At 39.9% G+C, this 22222-nt stretch overlaps 2 protein-coding genes across 7 annotated transcripts in view; one reads left to right on the top strand and one right to left on the bottom strand.

The window, feature by feature from the left end:
• Positions 1 to 21827, top strand: part of BMP2K (BMP2 inducible kinase) — a 117243-nt gene extending 95416 nt beyond the window's left edge. For 2 of the 4 annotated variants that reach the window (XM_006053743.4, XM_044945741.2), the window contains exons 15-16: positions 1750 to 1860; positions 16105 to 21827. In XM_006053743.4, coding sequence (XP_006053805.3) covers positions 1750 to 1860; positions 16105 to 17507 — 1514 coding nt within the window. In that variant the 3' untranslated portion in view covers positions 17508 to 21827. The remainder of the gene's footprint in view (positions 1 to 1749; positions 1861 to 16104) is intronic. The other 2 variants (XR_006552169.2, XM_044945742.2) reach the window with 2 other exon arrangements.
• Positions 15259 to 22222, bottom strand: part of PAQR3 (progestin and adipoQ receptor family member 3) — a 32830-nt gene continuing 25866 nt past the window's right edge. For all 3 annotated transcript variants that reach the window (XM_006053742.4, XR_003110540.3, XR_327129.4), the window contains one exon: positions 15259 to 17538. The gene's annotated coding sequence lies outside the window, so the exon portion shown is untranslated. The remainder of the gene's footprint in view (positions 17539 to 22222) is intronic.

Here is a 22222-nt window from a genome sequence, read left to right as displayed (position 1 = left end):
AGCAATAATTAAGTATTTTCAAGATACCATAGACTCTAGGGCCTTGTCTTCTCAAACCTGCACTCCCTGGACCAGCAGTGTCCTGGCATCTGGGAGCCTGTTGAATTGAGACTCTCAAGATCCATTGCAGAACCATCCAGTCTGATCTGCATTTTAACAACTCCCCAGGTGTTTAGAATGCACATTAAATTTGAGAAGCTCTGTCCTAAGAGATTCCTGCTTTAACTTGGGGCTTTTTACCTCACTCTGCAGTTACAAGTCTTTTTAGAGAAGTCTAATTCTATCTGGATTTTCCCTCCCCATCCTGCCATCCCTTAGAACTCACATGAAATCAGCATAGTTTACCCATTGTGTGTGTGTGTGTGCATGTGTGCGCATATGTGTGGACGATTAGTCCTGGCTGACTCTGCAACTCCGTGGACTGTAGCCCACCAGACTCCTCTGTCCATGGAATTTTCCAGGCAAGAATACCAGAGTGGATTGCTGTTTGCTTCTCCAGGGTATCTTCCCGACCCAGGGATCGAATCCATGTCTCCTGCTTCTCCTGCATTGGCAGGCCGATTCTTTACTGCTGAGCCACCTGGCCTGGGAAGAAGCCAGTTTACCCACAGAATTCCTCAAACATGAAAAGAATAGTCCTGGGAATGCTTAAAATATCTGTAAGGGTAGAATGGATCTGATTATCAAGAATCAGAGGATAAAGAGACATTTTATAGAAATCCAGAAGTTGTCAACTGATAAAGTGCCTGGGTTGTGCAGAGTTTAAGGCCAGGAAAAAATATTCACTACTGGGGAATCAGGATACACTAAATCTTCACACTCCTACCTTTGAGCCTCTGCTCTGGCACTTTCTCTGCCTGGCTGTTCTTCCCCAGGAATCTACTTCCACCTCCTGGGAATCTTTTCTCACCAGGCACCTGTTAGCATCACTCCATTCTCTCTATTTATTAGTGCAACCTGTACCTGCTCCCTTATTTCCTTTTATCTTGCTCTACATATTTCTCTCTAGCTTTGTTTTTAAGTCTGTATTCCTCATGTTTCTTTCTTATTAGTCGTTCTTCCATGCCAGCATGTAACCTCCATGAGGGCAAGAGTCTTCTTTTTGTTTGCTGTTGTATGCCCATGCTCTAGAACAGTGCCTGGCACATACTAGATGCTCAACTATTTATTGAATGGAAAAAATGAATTCTGTTGGGCCTTTTAATTTAGTAGAGAAATGTCTATATATTTGTATGTATGAGGATGGTTTAACCAAGTAATATGAGAAATGAACAGTAACACAAATTAACATACAGTGAATTACATTTTATTGCTATTGAAAAATATGATTTCTCTCTTTTATGAATAAATGACTATTTGTATTTTTTCTGTGTGTATTTTTAGAGAAAGTTTGCCAAATACATCTCTGTTTAATAATCGGGGTTTAACTTCAGACCTAATATGTTACAAATTAAAAGATAACTGTTGTTTAAATAAGTCAACCTAAGTTATTTGTTAGGTTAATTATATTTAGTGAAATCTAGCACTGTAATTATATTGTTAAACTTGCCTTTGTAAAACAGATACGTATTTAAACTCAGGACTACCCCCTAATACTTAAACAAATGAACTTTGAATCTCATATTTTTCAAGAAGGCTGTTGCTTTGTTTAATTTTCACTTTTATTTGTACTGTGTGCCACTTTTTTTAAAATTTGAAGATCATTTTGTTTTTATTTTATTTTTTGTTTTGTTCATCTTATTTTTGCAGACAGGCTCGAGGAAAGAGCAGCCTCAGATAAGAATGTAGAGCCACTTTCTGCTCCATATAACCATCCTCCAGAGGATCCTTTTGGTTCTCTTCCTTTCATTTCCCACTCAGGCAAGTTACATATGGAACATCATCACTATCATTAAAAAGAACACAAAAGAACAACAGTAGTAACAAAGGCAAAAACCCTTATTATAAAATTGAAGTCAAAATCAGATGTTAGTTACAGAAAATAGAACAGAAAATTATTTTAGCCTCTAGTTATCCTAGTTTTCCTAATGTTTTTTCCACTGGGTTATTTAATATGTGCCTTTTGCTGACACCTAAAAATGCTGATTTGCGTAGTAGAATATTAACTGTTTCTTTCTACCTTTATCATTGGATACTGTTTGCATGCATGAAACTATCTCCCATATACTTGAAATACTTTTAAAGACATTTTTATACTTTTGCTTTTGCTTAAAAATCCCATTTTCCTAGTTTATACATGCTCTTTTGTAGCTGCATTTTAAAAGTATTAGTGATTTTCTGTTTGTCACAACTTGTAACAAATTACCTATTCTTTTCTTCTTATTCCTTCTTTGATTTCAATCCAGACTTTAAATATTGTTACTATTCACCATTTAAGAATACTTGTAATAATATTTTCAAAGTAATTGCCTAGTTAACACTGTTGAAAATACAAGGATGGAATAGGATCCCACTTTGGCATAAATGGATTTGTGTGTATGCTTACATTATAGTGGAAAAACTGAGTTTAATCTTAAAGAAAGGAAGTGCAGTAGAAGAAATCACGCTTTACCAGAAGGTAAAGATTTTCTTTAATGTATTCAAGGTAATTGTTGACCATGTTCTTTGGTTCTGTTTTGTTTATTTCTCACTCAGGCAAGTTACATATGTGACTTCATCACAGCCATTTAGAAAATTTCATATAAGAGAGAGCAATAACAAAAGAAAAACGTGAATACAAAACCAAAAGAAGATATAGGTGTTCAGGATTTCTGATAATGCACCGAGGCAGTGTTAAGGCCTTTCAGATTTGGTTATCCAGAACACAACACAGTAACTAAGAGTGTTTCCTGGAGGGTTTCTTTATCTTATATTGGGGATGATATTAGATACTTGATGAGATTATTGAAAGGATTAAATGAGAGCATGTTTATAGAAAACACAAAGAGCCTCAGTGTTGGTTGCTGTTGTGGCTGTTGTTATTGGTGTGTTATTAAATAGTATTTTTACTACTTACTACTGAATTCCAAAATCTTAGTGTTCACTAAGTTTTGTAGCTGCTATCCAGCTAGTAGTAGTACAGAGTTCCAATAATAATAACTAACTACTGAATGAAATCTTTTCATAAAGTGTAGACCCAGGTTATGAAGCTGCTCCTCCACCAAGGACAGTTTTAACAGTGCCATTTCTATTTTTATTAAAGCATTCACTACCAGTATTCAGTACAGTATACACATATACATGTCTGTTAAAAGCATGGTATTTGTTCCTGGTCTTGAAATGCACCCAGCTTTCCTTCTCCCTCAGACATCGTTGTTAGTTTGTATACTAACATGGGATGTGTGACTCTGTGAGTTACAGCCTGGACTATCTAATTTTAATAAACACCCTCAACTTCTGAAACATACAGAGTTTGAACAGTTCTGTCAATGAAATTCTAGATTTCTTGTGTTGCATTTCATTTTTAATTAGGTTTGGTGAACTTCCCTTACTCTCCTTAACCTTAACCTACCTCTTGGATCTTGTTATCTAATATGAAGTTAAATTGAATTTAAGGATGGGAAAGGTCACATGTATATAGCAAATACTTACTGAAACATAAATTATTACAGATCGTCAGTCCAAATGCTGGATCATTATATAAGCCATGATGAGGTGTATTGTTTATACCTTTAGAGTCTAGTGATTCTTTTTTTTTTTTTTTAAGTTTTTTCCTTGAAATTGTTGTTGTTCAGTCACTCATTCATGTCTGACTTTGTGACCCCATGGACTGCAGCATGCCAGGCTTTCCTATCCATCATCAGCTCCTGGAGCTTGCTCAAACTCATGTCCATCTGGTCAGTGATGCCATCCAACCATTTCATCCTCTGTCATATCCTTCTCCTCCTACCTTCAATCTTTTCCCAGCATCAGGGTCTTTCTAACGAGTCAGATCTTCGAAGGCATCAGGTGGCCAAAGTATTCCAATGGATAGTCAGGATTGATTTCCTTTAGGACTGACTGGTTGGATCTCCTTGCAGTCCAAGGGACTCTCAAGAGTCTGCTGCAACAGCACAGTTCTAAACCATCAATTCTTCAGCGCTCAGCCTTCTTTATGGTCCAACTCTCACATCCATACATGACCACTGGAAAAACCATAGCTTTGACTAGACGGACCTTTATTGGCAAAGTAATGTCTCTGCTTTTTAATATGCTGTCCTTTTTTGTCATAGCTTTTCTTCCAAGGAGCAAGCGTCTTTTAATTTCATGGCTGATGCTCTTAATTTCTCCACATATGAATATGAGTTATGAAGTTATTCTATAATGAGTAAGTATGAACAACTTTTAAGAAATCAAGCAGAGTCTTTAATTTTGAGCACTTCCTTGGAATGCTCCCTACCTTCAGGTTCTAATTAGAACTTGTAGATTCTACTGATTCTTGAAGATCAAGAATTTTCTTCTAGAGTGTCAGCAGTGGTTACTATTGTTGAATCCTACTGTATATACACAGTGGAAACTGAGGCTCTGAAGCGGGGGCAAGTGACTTGCCTAAGGTCAGATAGTTTATAATCCAGCTCTGTCTGATGCTAAACTCTGTTCTGTAAAAATAGCAAAATGAAACTGTTGCATGACTTTTTTTTTTTTAACCAGTGTTCAGTATATATTCTGTTCTGTGTGAATTGTTCCATTTGTAGATGAGTTTTTGATGTATTGTGGAAAGAAGTGAACTCCATGTCCTAATTCTCCACCATCTTGATTTCCCAAGTGTCGAGTGTCTTGTTCTAAATAAAAACCTACAGTAAGAGGAGTAACATAATAGAAATGTCAGTTCTATGGCATTTTTAATCTGGCTGGCAAATATTACCCACCTCTAGTATGATTCTCTTCTTACACTCAGGCCTTGTTGCTTGGCTCGTGTTCTGAGAAATTGTACAGATTTTGATAAAACCTTCTAATCCAGTAATCCTTGGGTCTGGTGGGGTAAATTGCTGAGAAATGATGGCAGGCAGTATGCTTCCAATTCCAAGTCTTACAGCCCCTCCTTTATACCCTAAATGATGAGACAACAGAAGGCATGTAATTACAATAGCAGTTTCAAGCCATTCATCCTCTATAATCCGATAGCAAGGAAAAGAACATCAAAATTTTCTTGAAACTGGAAGCTTCTTACATGATTAAAAAGTACCACCTGCTTTATAAGTAAAAGAACTGTCCTCTCGAAGATGGAAACCTGATTAAAAGAGTAGTAACATGAATGGTAAGATGCAAATATTCCCCTTTCCTCACAATGTTTTGGACGTATTCTAAATATTTTAAGTTTTTAAAATTATTCATATAGTTTATATATAAAACTAAAGACACATTTTATGTAAAGGTTCATTTATGTGATTTAGGAATACATTTGCAATATTTATTTAAAATAGTGTGGCATTGGGACTTTCCTAGCAGTCCAGTGGGTTAAAACTTCAAACTTCCAATGCAAGGGGTGTGGGTTTGATCCCTGGTTGAGGACCTAAGATCCCACATGTCATGTGGCTCAGTCAAGAAATTAAAAAAAAAAAAAAAAAAAAAATATATATATATACACACACACACACACACATATATATATGTATATATAGTGTGGCATTAATCAGGAGTTCATTCTTTATACAAAGTATTTGTTTTAAAAATACTAATAAACTGTATGAAAGTCTATGAAAATTGAGAAATTTTAGCTTTTGAGTTTGGAATCCTCTTGGACACTGAAAGACCATGATGTCTTTGAAATTTTAATACCTAGAAATATCTTTTTATGAAAATTCAAGCTTGGAATAGATGAATTCATGTTCTTAAATTCATTTGGTTAGGTAAGCTTGTTTTCCAGAATCTTCCAATAGTTTTTACCTTGTTCAGTCATTTTCCAGATTACTAGAATCAGATTAGTATGTGTTTTTCACAATTGTTGGCTTAGATGGTAAAGAATCTGCCTGCAATGTGGGAGACCTGGGTTCAATCCCTGGGTTAGGAAGATCCCCTGGAGAAGGGAATGGCAACCCACTCCAGTATTCTTTCCTGGAAAATTCCATGGACAGAAGAGCCTGGCAGGCTATGGTCCATGGGGTTGCAAAGAGTCTGATTCAACTGAGCAACTAACACACTTTCACAACTGTTTAAATGAATGATAAGTTCCTTGAAGTCAGGAATTAATCATATCTTTGCATGCTGTATAATACCTTGTTGAATGAATTCACTATCGAAGTGTACTTTGGTAATCTAATATAAACTTTCTATCACATACCCTAATATTTGAGTTTTCACTAGATAAGATGGATTTTATAAATGTTTAGCTCTATCAGGTAAGTTCCATTATTGCCTTTATTTCCTCATTCCGTATGTGAGGAAGTTGAGACTTCTTTGGATGTCTGTCTTCCATGGATTTTGTAAAGTTGTATGTGCTTTCATTTGTTGATAAAGCCTTATAGTATTTCTAGAACTTAACCCTATGGTGAGTGAAAGTCGCTTAGTTGTGTCCAACTCCTTGTGAACCCATGGACAATATAGTCCATGGAATTCTCCAGGCCAGAATACTGGAGTGGGTAACCGTTCTCTTCTCCAGGGGATCTTCCCAACCCAGGGATCAAACCCAGGTCTCCCACATTGCAGGCAGATTCTTTGGCATCTGAGCCACCAGGGAAGCCCGAGAATACTGGAGTGGGTAGCCTGTCCCTTCTCCAGGGGATCTTCCTGACCCAGGAATCAAACCAGGGTCTCCTGTACTGCAGGTAGATTCTTTACCAGCTGAGCTACCAGGGAAGCCCTGTATGATTAAGATATTTATGATAGTGTTCAACAAACACTGTTTGCTGAAATAGAAGCAATATCATTCTCATTCTGTTAGTTTTTTGTTTCTTTTTTAAAAATGTTCAGGCATAGGTTTGTAAAGGGGGATACAAAAGAAACGTAAGGTAAGCCTGTGGTTATATTTTGAAAGGGGTCGGTTCTAAGCTGTACTGAATGTTTGCTGGTGATGATACTCTGGTAGTTTATAGGATTTACAGAAGAGAGTTTTAGACTAGTGTCATCAGCAGAGAAGTAACGGCCTTAAACTTGGACAGGTCATTCAGCTTTTCTCTAATTTCAAATCACTTTTGTGTTAAAAGAGATTGGACTTGTCTTTAAAAATCTCTTCTTGTTGTTTTGCTTTCAACATATAGTTGAAGTTATGAAACAGGATTAAGATCACCAAAAGAAAGAAACAAGAAGAGAGACGAGAAAGCCAGGGAATGAGCATTGGTTGGTAACGTGGCGTATCTTCAAAATGGTAGGAAGTCATGACAGTAAGCTGACATAGAAAGCAAGGGGAACATTTTTGAAGACGTGGTTCATAAGGCTGAAGGGGAAAGATTGTAGCAGAGCTAGCTTACAGAGCATTTTCACCCTAATGTTATTGTGGGAGCTTAAATGGTGGGGAGTTAAGAGAATGTGTGAAACCCCCTCGGCACTTCATTCGCACTCAGGGCAGTATTAGTTGCTATCTTCTGGATTGGTTTCTCAGGACCATTAGCAGTGTGTGGTAGGTACTCCGTACTCATGAAATGATGGTGTAAGCCAGCACAGTAAGACAGCCTCTGCTGAGCGCCTGCCGTGTGCCGGCACTGTCGCGAGCTCTTCACCTGTACTCGCGCTTTAATCTCTGCTGCAGTTCTCTGAGGCGGACACTACTGCTGTCCCTACTTTACAGATGAGGAAACTGAAACAATAAGTCATACCTGACTCCAAATGACAACTCGAGGCATCAAAGGACACTTTGATGAAGGGAGGGGAGTATGCTGTATATTTTGATATGGGCAGTTGCCAAATGGTTAATTTGGTATTTAACTTACTTAGTAAATACTTATTATTTTATGCACAGTACTAAATAATTGAAGCGCCGTTTCGTTAGCTTTGAATTACTGTTTTGACATTTCATACAGAGGTGCATAATTAAGCCATAAAGCAGTGAGAATTTATGTGTCAGTAGGCGCTGGTTCTGTTGATACTTCGGTGACTTCCATGGTTTTTTTTCCCCCAATACATGGAATTTCCCCGAGGAGACAAGTTCATATGCCACATGAGAATTTAGACTTCATAGACTCATTGCTGTTCTTCATACTTTACCTGTATCTGCATTGTCTGTCTTAGTCACTCACCCTCTTTTCAGGATTTGGCTCCAATTAGATTTTAGATGGTTCCAGTAATGAAACCCAACCTCAAAAGATGAGGATTACTCAAAAAGCTGAAATTTTTATAATTTGTAGTTTCAAGGCACAAAGCAGAGAAAAAAGTACCTTGACTGGAAGCCAGCAAATCTACTATATTTAGTTTAAGGAAAGAAGACTGTGCTACTCAGAGCCCAAAATAAAAATTAGTCAGTATATGACATTTTATGGTGTATTACTGATATCAGTTAATGAAGAAGAATGTAACTGAGATGTGATACTGAACACATTGTAGACATTTGTTTATACTTTAAATACGTGTTCCCGGTGGTTATTAAAAATACTGTAACTCCCCTTCTACCTACCTAAAAACCAGCCATTTTTACATTAATCATACAAATCTCAGTAAATAAAGGGATTATTAGGATTTGGGATATATTGAATTATAAAGCAACATATTTAGGCTATCCTTTTGGGAAATTAACTTAAGCAGTAGAATAATCCTGATTTAAATTTTATAGCAAATCAAATGTGTAATAGTTGCTCTAACAACTTGGAAAAAGCAATCTGGCACCAAGAGCAAGCAGTAGGAATATCTGAATTTTTTTAATTACAGGAATATGTTTAGGCAAAGAAATGGGTTGAAAAAGTTGATGGCACTCAGCTGTGACGTTACATTTTAAAGTACTATAAATTGTACAGTTGGTAACCAATTTTATAACTTGGTGATTCTTATTTTGAGTCTTTTGTGCCTGTGGAACAGGACTAAAAGTCTTAGAATATATTGAAATGATTTAAAAAAAAATTTTATTGGAGTGTATTTGAGTTACAATGTTGTGTTACTTTCTGCTGCACAGCAAAGTGAATCGTTATACATGTACATACATCTACTGTTCTTTAGATTCTTTTCCTATAAAGACCATTACAGAGTATTGAGTAGAGTTCCCTGTGCTATACAGTAAGATTTTATTAGTTATTTTATATATAGTAGTGTGAATATGTCGATTCCAATCTCTCATTTATCCCTCCCTCCTTTAATTTCCATTTCTTTCTCAGTTTTTTTTTTATTGTTTTTGCATCAAAGAGAGGACAATTAAGTAGATGGTTGTTGTTACAGAGAGTAAAACCTTACCTGGGATGGTTGAAACTTGCAGCTTTGGAATTTACCTTTTCCCTAGCAAGGGTGGTGCAGAGCAGTGACCACTTGTGTTTACTTTGGGCTTCATGGTGTTTAGTATTTGCGTTGCTCTTAGGATGCTGGCAGAGAGGCCTGTTGCTGCTCTTGTCGCCACACTAGGTTATGAAGGAATGGAAGGATGAAGAAGCAGAGAAACATTTCAGCAGGGTCAGGGTGGGTTATGATCATTTGGGAGAGAAAAGGAATTTGGAAAATATTTTTGATTGCTTGTTTTAGTTTTGTGAAGAGGTGACGATAAAAGAAATAAAACCAGTCTGTCTACACCAACCAGAAATTTCCCCAGTTGCCCATACTTTGCAGAACTGTAACCTGAAACCATAAAGCCAGGATAGATCATTGCCATGTGTCTTTTCATGTTCTTTTTGAAAGCATTCCTTTCAGTTTCCTATATTGTGCTCTTAACTATAGCTATTTAAAAACCAGAGATAATGTTTCCAGGATCCAAAACGTACCCTTGTGGTGTGTGAATATACATTTGTTTGCCTGGTGATTTGTTTGGACCCGAGTCACTCTTGAATTATCCAGAGAATTGCACCCTCTTGTATCCTCTCCCTGTTCTTCCCTCTCATTTAAGTCTGTCTTCAACCATTGAGTCCAGAAAAGTAGGTGGGAAGTTGGAGTATGATGCGTGAGATTATTGAGTTTGGCCTTGTCCTGGAGATGGCAGTTAAAACACTTTAGTGCTTTTGTGTCAGGCACTATTTTAAACCCTTTCTTTACAATAGTCCTATAAATAGAGCCTGTTATTACTGTATTATTCTCTTGTAATACGATAATATGTGTTCCCTCGGGAACAGACCAGAGGATTTAGCTGTGGTCTTAGTAGTTAACAGTTAACCTGGTAACTAGGTTAACTTTATTAGCTGTGTATTAAACATGTATAAGGAAGGAATAACAGTAAATCACTAAATTGAAATTATTAGTAAAAACATGCTTCCCACCCCCACTTCCCTGGTGGGTCAGAGGTTAAAGTGTCTGCCTGCAAATGTAGGAGACTTGGGTTCAATCCTTGGGTCGGGAAGATCCCCTGGAGAAGGAAATGGCAACCCACTCCAGTATTCTTGCCTGGAGAATCCCATGGACGGAGGAGCCTGGTTCGGACACGACTGAGCTACTTCACTTTCACTTCACTTTCATAGTTCTATTTAAAATCCAAAATAACTAGAAACAACCTAGAGGTTCATTCTATAGGTTTATAGTTAAATGTTATACAATATTTTATTACATCTCTATCAGAATTACTAATGGACTATATCGAAACCTGTAAAGATGCTTTAAAAATGGTAAGTGGAAATCCCCATAAATTTATATCCATACTGACAGTTTAAAAAGTAGATCTGTATAGTGCTTTACAACAAAGAAATACACAGTCTGTATTAATACAACTTTTCTGCTGCTGCTAAGTCACTTCAGTCGTGTCCAACTCTGTGTGACCCCATACACGGCAGCCCACCAGGCTCCCCTGTCCCTGGGATTCTCCAGTCAAGAACACTGGAGTGGGTTGCCATTTCCTTCTCCAATGCATGAAAGTGAAAAGTCAAAGTGAAGTCGCTCAGTCGTGTCCGACTCTCAGCGACCCCATGGACTGCAGCCTACCAGGCTCCTCTGCCCATGGGATTTTCCAGGCAAGAGTACTGGAGTGGGGTGCCATTGAGAAGCTGACAAAAGGCAGAGTAGGAAGTAGAAGGTGACAAATGTGTTTTGGAAAGCAGTGTTGACAATTTGGGTAAAGGAAACAATTTAGAAGACTAGAGTTAATGTAAGAGTACGCAGAGAAGGTCAGTTGGAGGACCTCTGTCCTGTGTTAAATGTTCCAGAAGACTTCTAGGAACAGAACTCTGTGCCCTAGAGATGGAAAAATTTCCAGGGGAATTAATAGAGCAGCATTTTCCCTGAGTGCTTTGTGCAGAATTGTATATAAAGGTTAATAGGTGTTAACGTGTAAATAAAAGTGTTCGTAGTGAAGGAAATTTGGGAAACTAGGTTTCATTAAGTCACATTCTTTTGTGTATGACATGTCCGCACCTTTGGTTTGATGAGCATTTTCCAGATGAGTGGTGGTGGTGGTGGTGGGGTTACATTATAAATGTACACTCAGTTGCTTGAGACCACAGAACTGTTAGGTTCTTACGGGAATAGCATTCTACAGAAGACACTTTAGGGAAGATATTGGACTGTTCCTGGAGGTGTCCGCGAGCAGGAATGAGGGGTGCGTGTTGTGGCTCTCTGGTGGGCAAGTCGCCTGAGGAGTAATATGTTAGCATGTCTCTTAGAGGGACTATCTCACTAAAGATAATGAGGGATGGTTGCAAGTCTTTGCCATTACGTTTTTGCTTTGAGATAAAAATTCATGGAAATAAATGCTCTGGCTAATCTAAAAGCAAGCTTTCTTTTTAATATCAGAAGTCTGCTATATGGAGAAGTCAAGTGAGAATCCGCATTTGACTTGATTTTAATCTGTTAGGATTTAAGATAAGCTTATTATGAATATGTAAAGATACAGCATATAGCTCTTGGCTGGTTTCAGGGAACTGGCAGATGAATAATGCATGAAGATTATATTTGTGTTTAAGTATAAGTGATGGAAATCTCCGCATCTTCTCTCCCCATCACTGCTCAGCCCCACTAGGTTTCCTCCCCACTCCCCACTTCAAGGCTGTCAACAACCTTTGTGAGCTGACGAGCCAGTGGCCATTTCCGTCCTCAGTTTATTGGGCCTCTTGGCATCACCCAGCCCTGTTGTTGTCAGTTCCCTCCCCTGGGAACACTCTCCTCTCTCAGCTTAGGCAACATGGCACTCGCCTGGCTGTGGTCCTCCTCTCTGGCACTTTCCTGTTTGCATTGCAGGTTCCTCTGTTGACTTCTAAAAGTTTTATACCTGAGTGATGGATCCCTTTTCCTCTTGTACTCTCTTCATCAGCGATTTCCTTCAGACTTGTGCCTTTCTCTGTACAGTGATGACTCCCAAGTCTATTTTCTCCAGCCAGAAACTAATCATGGTGCTCAAGCCACAGACACTTTGCTCACACTCAGATGTCTCACAGATACTTCAAACTTTGTGTCCAGGCCAAATTCTCCTCTACTTCCCAGTGTATTCTTGACTCTTTTCTTCTGTATTAAAGGCATTGCCATCCATCCAGAGTTTTCCGCTCCAATCTCTAATTCTGCCACTTCTGTTTTCCCTGCCACCATAACTTCTAACTTGGTGTTAGTTGCTCAGTTGCATCTGACTCTTTATGACATCATGGACTGTAGCCTGCCAGGCGCCTCTGTCCATGGAATTCCCTAGGCAAGAATACCGGAGTGTGTTGCCATTTCCTTCTCCAGAGGATCTTCCTGACCAAGGGATTGAACCTGGGTCTCCTGCATTGCAGGCAGATTCTTTACCGTCTGAGCCATCAGGGAAACCCAACTTCTAACTTAAATGAGTTTCCTCTCCCTGATTGGTACTTTTGCAGCCACCTGCTTCAGTCTTTTTTCTATATGGTATTCACTTAATCTTTTTGAGATCTAAATCTGATCATTGCACTTTAAATAATTCATGACAGTTCCCTACTACACCCTGAATTTAGAACAAAACCCAGATTTCTTATCATGGCCTTAGAGGGACCCTCATGATCTGGTCCTTTTCCCTTTCTTTCCCTCCTCATCTTGAGCAGTATCGCCCTTGTTCACTGTGCCCTGAGCACACTGGTCTATTTTCAGTCCTTCAAACATGCCAGCCACTGTCTTTCTTGACTTGGTCTTCACACATGCTGTAGCTGTTACTTGGAGCACCTCTCTGCCTGCGCTTTGTGTGGCCGGCTTCTCACATAACTGTCTTAACTGCCATCTTCTTAGGCCTTGGGCAACCGTCCAGACTAGCTTCATGCACCCTTGCCCCCTGCCCCGCGACTTAACACCTCTGCTCTATTATTTCAGAGTGCTAGTCACAGTTTAGGTTTTTTTATACTCTGAAACTCTTGAAGGCAGGGACCAAGTTTATTTTATTCACCAGTGTTATGCTCAGTATATATCATACAGTAAAGGGCTTCCCTGGTGGCTCAGTGGTCAAGAATCCCCCTGCCAATGCAGGAGACGTGGGTTTGATCCCTGGGTCAGGAAAATTCCCTGGAGAAGGAAATGGGAGCCCACTTCAGTATTTTTGCCCAGAAAATTCCATGGACAGAGAGGAGCCTGGCAGCCTATGGTCCATGGGGTCGCAGAGAGTGGGGCATGACTTAGTGACTAAATAACCAACTACCCTACAGAATGTTTTGTTGAATCAAAAAAATGTGACTGGATTCGAAGCTAAGAACTCTAAACGTGAAGTTTCTTTTTCTATGTAGCTTTCTTGATTGTATCCTGAATGTATTAGATGTATGTCTGTAGCTGTGAGCTTACAGTAGTTACTTGTTTTGCTTAACATATATTGATTGGTTCAGCACAGCATTAGGGAATGATCTATGAGGTAAATGATAAATAGGCCTGTGTCTAAAGTGGGTGCTACAATTAAGGCTTGTACGAAGTTCATCAGGACCACCAAATATGGGTGTTTTTCGAGGGGTTCCTCAAAAGGGCTCTGACATGGGCTAGGTTTTAGAACACAGCCAGGCACGCTGGGCAAGTCAGGTGGGAGTGGAGTGCTAGAAGGGCGTTTACGCCGAGGGCCAGTATTACGTGTGAGAGGCTAAAGTAGCATGGTGCTCCTTGATCCCCAGCTCTATTCGTTTCCTTGGTTTTTGAGAGTAAACCTTAACAGTTTAGATAGCAAGAGCCCCAAAACCCTTGTCCACAGCTATTCAGTTCCTGAATTTGAGCAGGGAGAGTTTCGGTGTGGCTATAATGAGGAATACCCATGGGAGACATCAGGGTTTGAGGCTCACGGTGTCAGAGGACAGAAGCCAGGTAGAGAAGGGCCTCTGTGTTGGGCTGCGGGTGGAGACTTTAGAGAGACACCGAAGGGTTTTCAGCAGTAGCCACGTGATGAGTACTTCGGCAAGGTCATTCTGGTGACAGTGTAGAGGATCTGCTTTGAGGGATACGGGACTGGAGGCAAGTTGAAAGCCTGAGGAGTTGCTAAGTGAAGATAAAGAGAGGGTGGGATGCACAGCTGGTGGAAGGAGAAGAGGGACCAGATCCTTGAGATTTTAAAAACACTGGTGGACTGGGAGGAGGGAGGAGGGTTCAGGATGGGGAACACATGTATACCTGTGGCAGATTCATTTTGATATTTGGCAAAACTAATACAATTATGTCAAGTTTAAAAAAAAAATAAATAACACTGGTGGAAGGGGAAGATGGTTTCCAGATTTCTGCTAGTTTGCAGAATTTGGTAGATGGAGATATTATTCATTACTTTAGAGGGAACTGGTGAGGAGCACATTTTAAGAGAAAAGATGATCTCTCTTGAAATTACTGAGTTTAAAGTAATGGTAGAATATATATATATATATATGTATTAGGTGACTAGGGTAGGTGAGTATATATGGTAACTGTTAGAGATCCAGTCATCATGGTATAAACGTTGATTAACATACAAGTAGTTAAGACCCAGGGCAGGACATACAGAGGGAGAAAGGCAGTCAAGGTTAGGACCCTGCGGAGCATCTGTGTTTAAGGAGATGTTTGTGAAAGGGAAGTTGCTAACAAATTTGAACAAGAGGGAATAGTCAGAGAGGTAGAAAGACAACAGTGCGGACTTTCAAAGAGAAGGAAATAACGCAGAGGTGTCCTGTGCCGTGGGGACCACCACTTAATCATGGGAGAGTAACAGCCCATCCATCATAAGGTATTTAGTCTTCATGACTAAAGACTGTACTTCCAAGCCTAGCTAATTGTCTTGAAAATATCTGATGTTAGAGGGGAAGGGATGAATGGATATGTAATTGGATCAATGCAAATTGTTTCTTGCTTCTGGAAAATCAATTCAGTACACCCGTGTATTGGGAGGGCCATATATTTTCATATAAACTAACACACTCTATCTTTACTATGTATGTACATGCAGTGAAATTGGAGAACACCGTGTTTGATGCATTTTTGTCACCTACCATACAGTAAACATACTGACAGTTACGATTTTCATTAAGGTAGAGTGCTTTTAATACAGGGTCTACTAGTACAGGTATGACAGTTAAAGGAAGATGTAGGTCCTCTTGGGAAGGCAGATGTCCTCAATACGGTCTCAGTTCAGTAACTCAGCTTGGATCAGACTATGGGGATGCGCTCATGTTCACCCAGCCCATAAGATACTTGTTCACAATAAAATCCCAGAATGCCAAATTTAAATAGTACAGTGAAACATATCTAAGCAGATAAGCTATTCATGCTTGTTGATCTCCACAGGAAAACTTTATAACAGAGTCGAAGTAGAAGCATAAGGTTGGGGTGAATGGGGGGATCTGGGCAGGGCAATTGGCTGGATAATCTTATTTTGAAGCTGGGAGAAGAAAATTTGCTTGTGGACCATATTCAGAGTCCTGTTCTGGGTACTGTAAGTAAGACAGCTGTCAGTGACCACCGGTGGTGAGTAGGTGGTGTGTAGGGTAGACACACGAGTCAGTCGGTCTGCACTTGAAGGACCTAACTATCAACTAGGGGCCAAGTGCATCACCCCACCGCCCCCCTCCCACCCCCCGGAGCCTAATGACGAAGAAGTGCCAGTAAGTCTTCCTGTAAGGGAACTGATATGAGCGATCTGTAAGGCCTTTGTATTAGTACATGATGTTTACTGCAAATGGTTTTTGAGATGCATTGAGATGATACAATTTTTGTTTGAATTGGTAGGTTCTCCTGAAAAGAAAATTGAACATCCCTCCATGAATCAAGAAAACGGCACTGCAAACCCTATCAAGAATACAAAAGGAAGTCCAGTCTCTAAAGACCACCGGACTGGTAAGAAAACCTCAGAGAATTCATTAGTACGTGCTCAAGTGCAAAAGGGGAACGACGAATCTGAGAGTGATTTTGAGTCCGATCCCCCTTCTCCGAAGAGCAGCGAGGAGGAAGAACAGGAGGATGAGGAAGTTCTCCAGGGAGAACAAGGAGATTTTAATGATGACGACACTGAACCGGAAAACCTGGGGCACAGGCCTCTGCTCATGGATTCTGAAGATGAGGAAGAGGAGGAGAAGCACAGCTCCGATTCGGACTACGAGCAGGCCAAAACAAAGTACAGCGACGCGAGCCCAGGCTACAGGGACGCCGGCGGTGGAGCGGTCCAGGGTCCTAGCACAGCACTCCTCACGCCCGCCCGGGTGCCCTCGGACGTGGGAGCGGGGACTCCCAGACCCGAGTTTGATGTCTTTGGCGCTGTCCCCTTCTTCGCTGCGCGGGCTCAGCTGCCCCGCCAGGGGGAGCAGAAGGACCTCTCTCCGCACAGTCGGCTTCCCGCCACGGGGCTCGAACCGGAGGAATTCGATGTCTTCACCAAGGCACCCTTCAGCAAGAAGGTGGTGGCGCGCGATGCGCACGCCGCGCCGGCTGGCCCCCCCAGCGTGGATGTCTTTGGCTCCACGCCGTTCCAGCCCTTCCCTCCATCTGCCAGTAAAAGCGACAGCAGCGAGGACCTTTTCGGGCTGGTGCCCTTCGAGGAGATAACTGGGAGTCCGCAGCAGAAAGTCAAGCAGCGCAGCCTACAGAAACTGTCCTCCCGGCAGAGGCGCACCAAGCAGGATGCAGCCAAGAGCAATGGGAAGCGGCACCACGGCACCCCGACCGGCGCCAAGAAGCCAGCCAAGCCTGCCTTCCGCACCCCTGAGCGGGCCCGCCGGCACAGGAGGGTGGGCCGCCGGGACTCGCAGAGCAGCAACGAGTTCCTGACCATCTCGGACTCCAAGGAGAACATCAGCGTGGCCCTGACAGATGGGAAGGACCGTGGGCACGTCCTGCAAGCCGACGAGGGTCTATTGGACCCCTTCGGGGCCAAGCCCTTCCACCCTCCGGACCTGCCGTGGCACTCCCCGCACCAGGGCCTGAGCAGCGACCACAACCCGGTCCTGCCCGGGAGGCCCCGGCCGAATTCACTGCACGGCTCCTTCCACGGGGCAGAGGCGTTGAAAATGGATGATTTTGGTGCCGTGCCCTTCACAGAACTCGTGGTGCAGAGCATCACCTCCCATCAGCCCCAACAGCCCCAGCCCGTCGAATTAGACCCCTTCGGTGCTGCTCCGTTTCCTTCTAAACAGTAGAGGACTTCTGACGGACTCTTGGTATTAACTCCTGTTTCAAAGAAAAAAAAAAGTATGAATAGTTTTATGAATTTGAAAGAAAATTTATTTGTATAGCTCTTTATATCATTCATTCTTACAGGTCAATCAGAATAGGCGATTTTTAAATAAACCAAATAGAAAAAGGAAGTATCTGCACAGGGTAGTGACTCCACGTCTTTCCACGCAGGCGCAAAGGAAGCGAAGGTGGCAGGTTCTAACCTGGGGTTTCAGCTCCCCACCTGACCGCACAGAAATCTAGGGAATGCGTGTGGCCCCTGAAAAGTGACCGGGAGCTGTGGCGTTACTTTTATAACAGAATGTCACTTTTGTGCGCACATCCCAGGCTCATTCCAGAATCGAGCATTTAAAACTAAGGTTACTTGTATATACACAAATTGCATTTGTGGATTTTTTTTAAATATCTCTTCTAATTTCCATGAGGTTAAAAAAAAAAAATCCATTTCTCATAAAGAATGAGAAAGTTATCCAGACAGTGCAGAGATTTTTGTCCTTACACCTTTCTCCACAAAGAGGAGCCAGAAGTCACTGACTGTTGTGCCTAAAACTATTAAAAAAAAAAAAAAGTGCCATTAATATGGACTATTACATAGAAGCCTAGAACAAAAACTAGAGATAGCTAGTTGATGGGTAGAAAAATGGAGAGAAAAAAGGAATGATACAGAGGAGAGGAAAAAACATTCAGTGATACTTCAGGAACACTTTATGTTCTGATTTTGAATGGCTTCTAGCTCAAAACTTTTATTATGTCTCTAGTAAAACAATTATTGGAAAAACTGGGAGTGAGGACAAGGTTCATAGAGAAATATTATTCTAGGGAAAAATATGTAGCTGAAACCCTGAGTTTCTGAGACGTTTACAATGTAAAATCATGTTGCATTTAATAATGTGCTTTATTAAATAACCACCTTCACCAACTATTCCCCAAGTCGTCTGGTGAGCAGCAGTGTTGGAGTTAGGTCTGAAGGGTGGAGTAGTTTTAATAAAGAGAACAGAAGAGCGAATCCCACAAAGCCTTACAGGCAGGCCTTGCACATCCTGCCGCAAGTACCTCTGCACTAATACCCGAGATCTGAAAGTGGCTGTAAGGTGTCAAGGTGATGAGGGGCTAGCATCTCAACTCTGCTAGTTAGCTGATTGTGACTTTAGTGAAAAGAACCCAGCTACCAAATTGCCTTTTGATTTTTACATTACAAATCCTAATTAGAAACTTGAGATTTTATAGAAATTGTTTAATAAGGTAGAAATCATTAATGTGAATACAGTCTGTTTCTCCTGTGTCTCCATTTTAAGTTACAGTTAACTGTCCCTGCCTTGCAAGTGAACATTTAGAAGTTTCTAGAACCATTAAAGCTATTTACAGAAAAGGGTAGAAACGCCTATCAGCTTGCACTCTCCTTGATTGCTGTATTTTAAATTAACGCTTTGAGCCCAATTAAAATCTATTTTATCAGTAACCTTATTAGAATCTCAATTATAGTGCCCCAACTGGGATGAGCTATTTGCCTGTTTTCATAGTTCTAAACTTGGAAAGAAACAAAGTATCTGTAACTAAACCCTCTATGTTTTCTTGCTTCTCTCTTCTGTGTTTTAAATCAGATACAGATTTGTGGACAAACAGGACAGCAATATGTGAATGATGTGTATCAGAGACAGATCAATCATGAGAGTCATTACTGCGTAAACCTTAGAGCCCAACCGCACCAGTTTTACTTGTCCTTGTGCCAAAGGCAAATGTTACGTTTGCACCTTTTTTTTTCTCTTTCTGATTCTCAGGTTGATTAATACTGCTAATGCAAATGCTCAAGTAGATGTTCTTTAAAACTTTACAAAGTAGATTCAAGTGATACTTTCTTTTAAAAGTGAAGAGTTGATGATTACACATAGTTAATTCATGAACTACAGTAGGTTTGTATCAAACAGTCTGTTAATGAAAATCTGTTGGTTGATGTATATACAAGATGCTTCTTTGACTATTTTAGTCCTTATTAGCCTTTGTCTCTGCTAGACCTCATGAGTTTCATAATTTAGAAGGGGTACAGATGAATCAGTGTGGTCCCCTTGGGATGTAATATGAATTATCTAGAGTCTGTCAGATACCAAGGCCTTGCTTACACTCGTTTTCAATACACTGAATAATTTTAAATGATTTAGACACTGACAGACACTTTGGCTTATAATGCTGGATAAATTCTAAAGAAACACTTTGACATTGTTTAAAATATTGACAGTCATATGTTTGTTATATCACAATGACACATTTAGTACTTATAGGGGACCCAATGGGATAGAATGGGGAGATTCCTTTGTGTTCAAGTGGAGGAATTTTCCCAAGGAGTATAGGATTAGGGTCGCTTTCTGTTTCCCATCATGTTTTCCCACTACTGTTAGACTGTAGGTCACTCCACACAGTTGATGCCTGGCTAATTCCCTTATGAGAATAAAGCTCCCAAGATGTGTGAAAGAGCTTAATGCATACTTGGCACACAGCACTCGGTTTGGCTCTATTATGGGATGGTCCAGTTCTTGTATAAGGAAGGAATGCTGAAAAGAAATCATGTCTCTATTAATCAGCTATCGTCTGTGCTTTTTTAGCATGTAAAGTCGTCATAACTCTAAACCTGTAATACTTGAACATCACAAAGGGAAGTGACATATTACAAAGCTAGCAAAAGTCTGAGGCCAAAGTTATTTCTGTCCTAACAGCTTTAATCATGCTTCTTGGTTTTGAATTATCTTTTAAAAAGCGGACCATTTGCTTAATTATTTTAATGTTACCACTTCAGCAAAATGTTGTGTTGAAAAGACCAGCTTCTATGGCACTGAGGAATGTTAGACATTCTGCTAGGACACAAAAGTTGCTTGGTATGTATGTTTTAGGTGGAGGAGGAAACGTGGTGGGCTGGGTGAAACTGACTAGAATATTTATTTCCATCAGGAAAGTGTGATTCTTCCACTGATGTGACCTCCGCCCTGTGTGTGTGTGTGTGTGTGTGTGTGTGTGTGTGTGTACACTCGGGGCCCAGTTATGCCATTATTTGGAAACGTAGACAGAAGCAGCTTTGGATCCTCCCGTTTGTCATGTGATAGGGACAGACTGCTGTCCTCATCTTGCTGGTGGGAAACCCTCCTCTACTCTGGTGTGCAGCAGGCAGAGCCCTTTCGTCCTCTCTGCTTAGCTTATTTTAGGTTGTGGTACTTCATATCAGCATTGAGAGAAGGTACACATGTATTCTTATCACTGGTTCTGAGGAGTTTGGGTACATTTGTTTTAATATGTGTAGACTGTGCGGTAAACATTTTTTTTTTTTTAAGCAAAATTACTTATCATTTATCATTTTAGGTCCAGTGTTGAGCTGACAGATCTACTGTGAGAATGAACTGACAGATCTACTGTGAGAATAACATAACGATAGTTTATATGAAAACTTTTATACACAGTGGGGTTTATACATTAGGGTAAATATATAAACCCGCACTTGCATGCACATGTCACATCTCTCTAGTGTGGAGTTAATGTGAATTTTTACATTCTGAATGGAATTGCAACCACAATCATTGCTAAAAGAACATTCACTCCTCGTGAGGGTTTACAAAAGCCACTAAAAGAATAAGGTAGACAGATGAAAATGCAAAGGGCCATCATTTGGGGTTATTTTTATTTAAAAATTTATTGTGCTACTTTTGAAAGAGAATTGTTTTTATGACTATGCTCTTTTTGTGATTGAAAAGTCATCTAATAGTAAGCAGTATAGTAATAATAATAGGCTACTTTTTAATTGCTGGCAAACAGCTTTAAGTGCACTTTCTTTGATTACACTTCCATTTTTTGTTAAACTTGAATTTTCTGAAGCCTTTTATGTACCACTAAGCAAATAATTTTAACTTTTAATAAACCTGATTTTCATCTTTATTATATTTCTAATTGTTAAGACCATACTTTCTAAAGTTAACTTCAATCCTCAGATAGAGCTGGGAAACTGTTATGAAATAGCATCAGTTGCTTTTTTTTTCCTCCTTCCTATATCTAATTAAGCACTAACTGATTTTAGTACTATATTGCCTTTACATTGCTTATTCTTATTGACTGAATCCTATCCCTCATTCACTTTGTTTTGTTTCAAATTTAAAGTTATTTTCTTACTGTATTTATCATACCTACTGTTTTAATAATCTGCTTTCTTTAAATGCAATAAATCCCAAATGGATTGCATATTCTTTATAATCAGTGACTTTGAGTTTTTCATTATTTGTCGTCTTATTAAAAGTTTTGGATGCCAACTTCTAGTCAGTTCTTTCATTCACACCACAGACATTTAAGCATCTATTATGCATGAGCTAACGAAGGAGAAAAATGAGTAAGATTAGATCTCTGGTCTAAGGATCTCCCAGTTTTAGATTTAAGTAAGAAAATACATTTTGTGTTTGTACATTTGCCCTAGCATCTGCACAACCAAAATGATCATACAGTTTGTTCAAGGATTATAATTACTGATACTTACAGTGATGAAGATAAGGTAAAAACATAAGACTCTGAAGTAACTTTTGAATATTTAGCATAGTTTTTGCATTATATAAAATTTATTTTTTAAACTCTTTAAAAACTGATACCATTTTTCACTGTTAATAAGTATTTAGTTAAACAAAATAACTTGATTACAGATGTGAGGCTTTGG

Source organism: Bubalus bubalis, chromosome 7 (assembly GCF_019923935.1).
Source record: "Bubalus bubalis isolate 160015118507 breed Murrah chromosome 7, NDDB_SH_1, whole genome shotgun sequence".
In the NCBI taxonomy this organism is placed as follows: Eukaryota; Metazoa; Chordata; class Mammalia; order Artiodactyla; family Bovidae; genus Bubalus; species Bubalus bubalis.
Note: the sequence above shows the minus strand (reverse complement) of the source record. Positions and strands in the feature narration are given on the sequence as shown.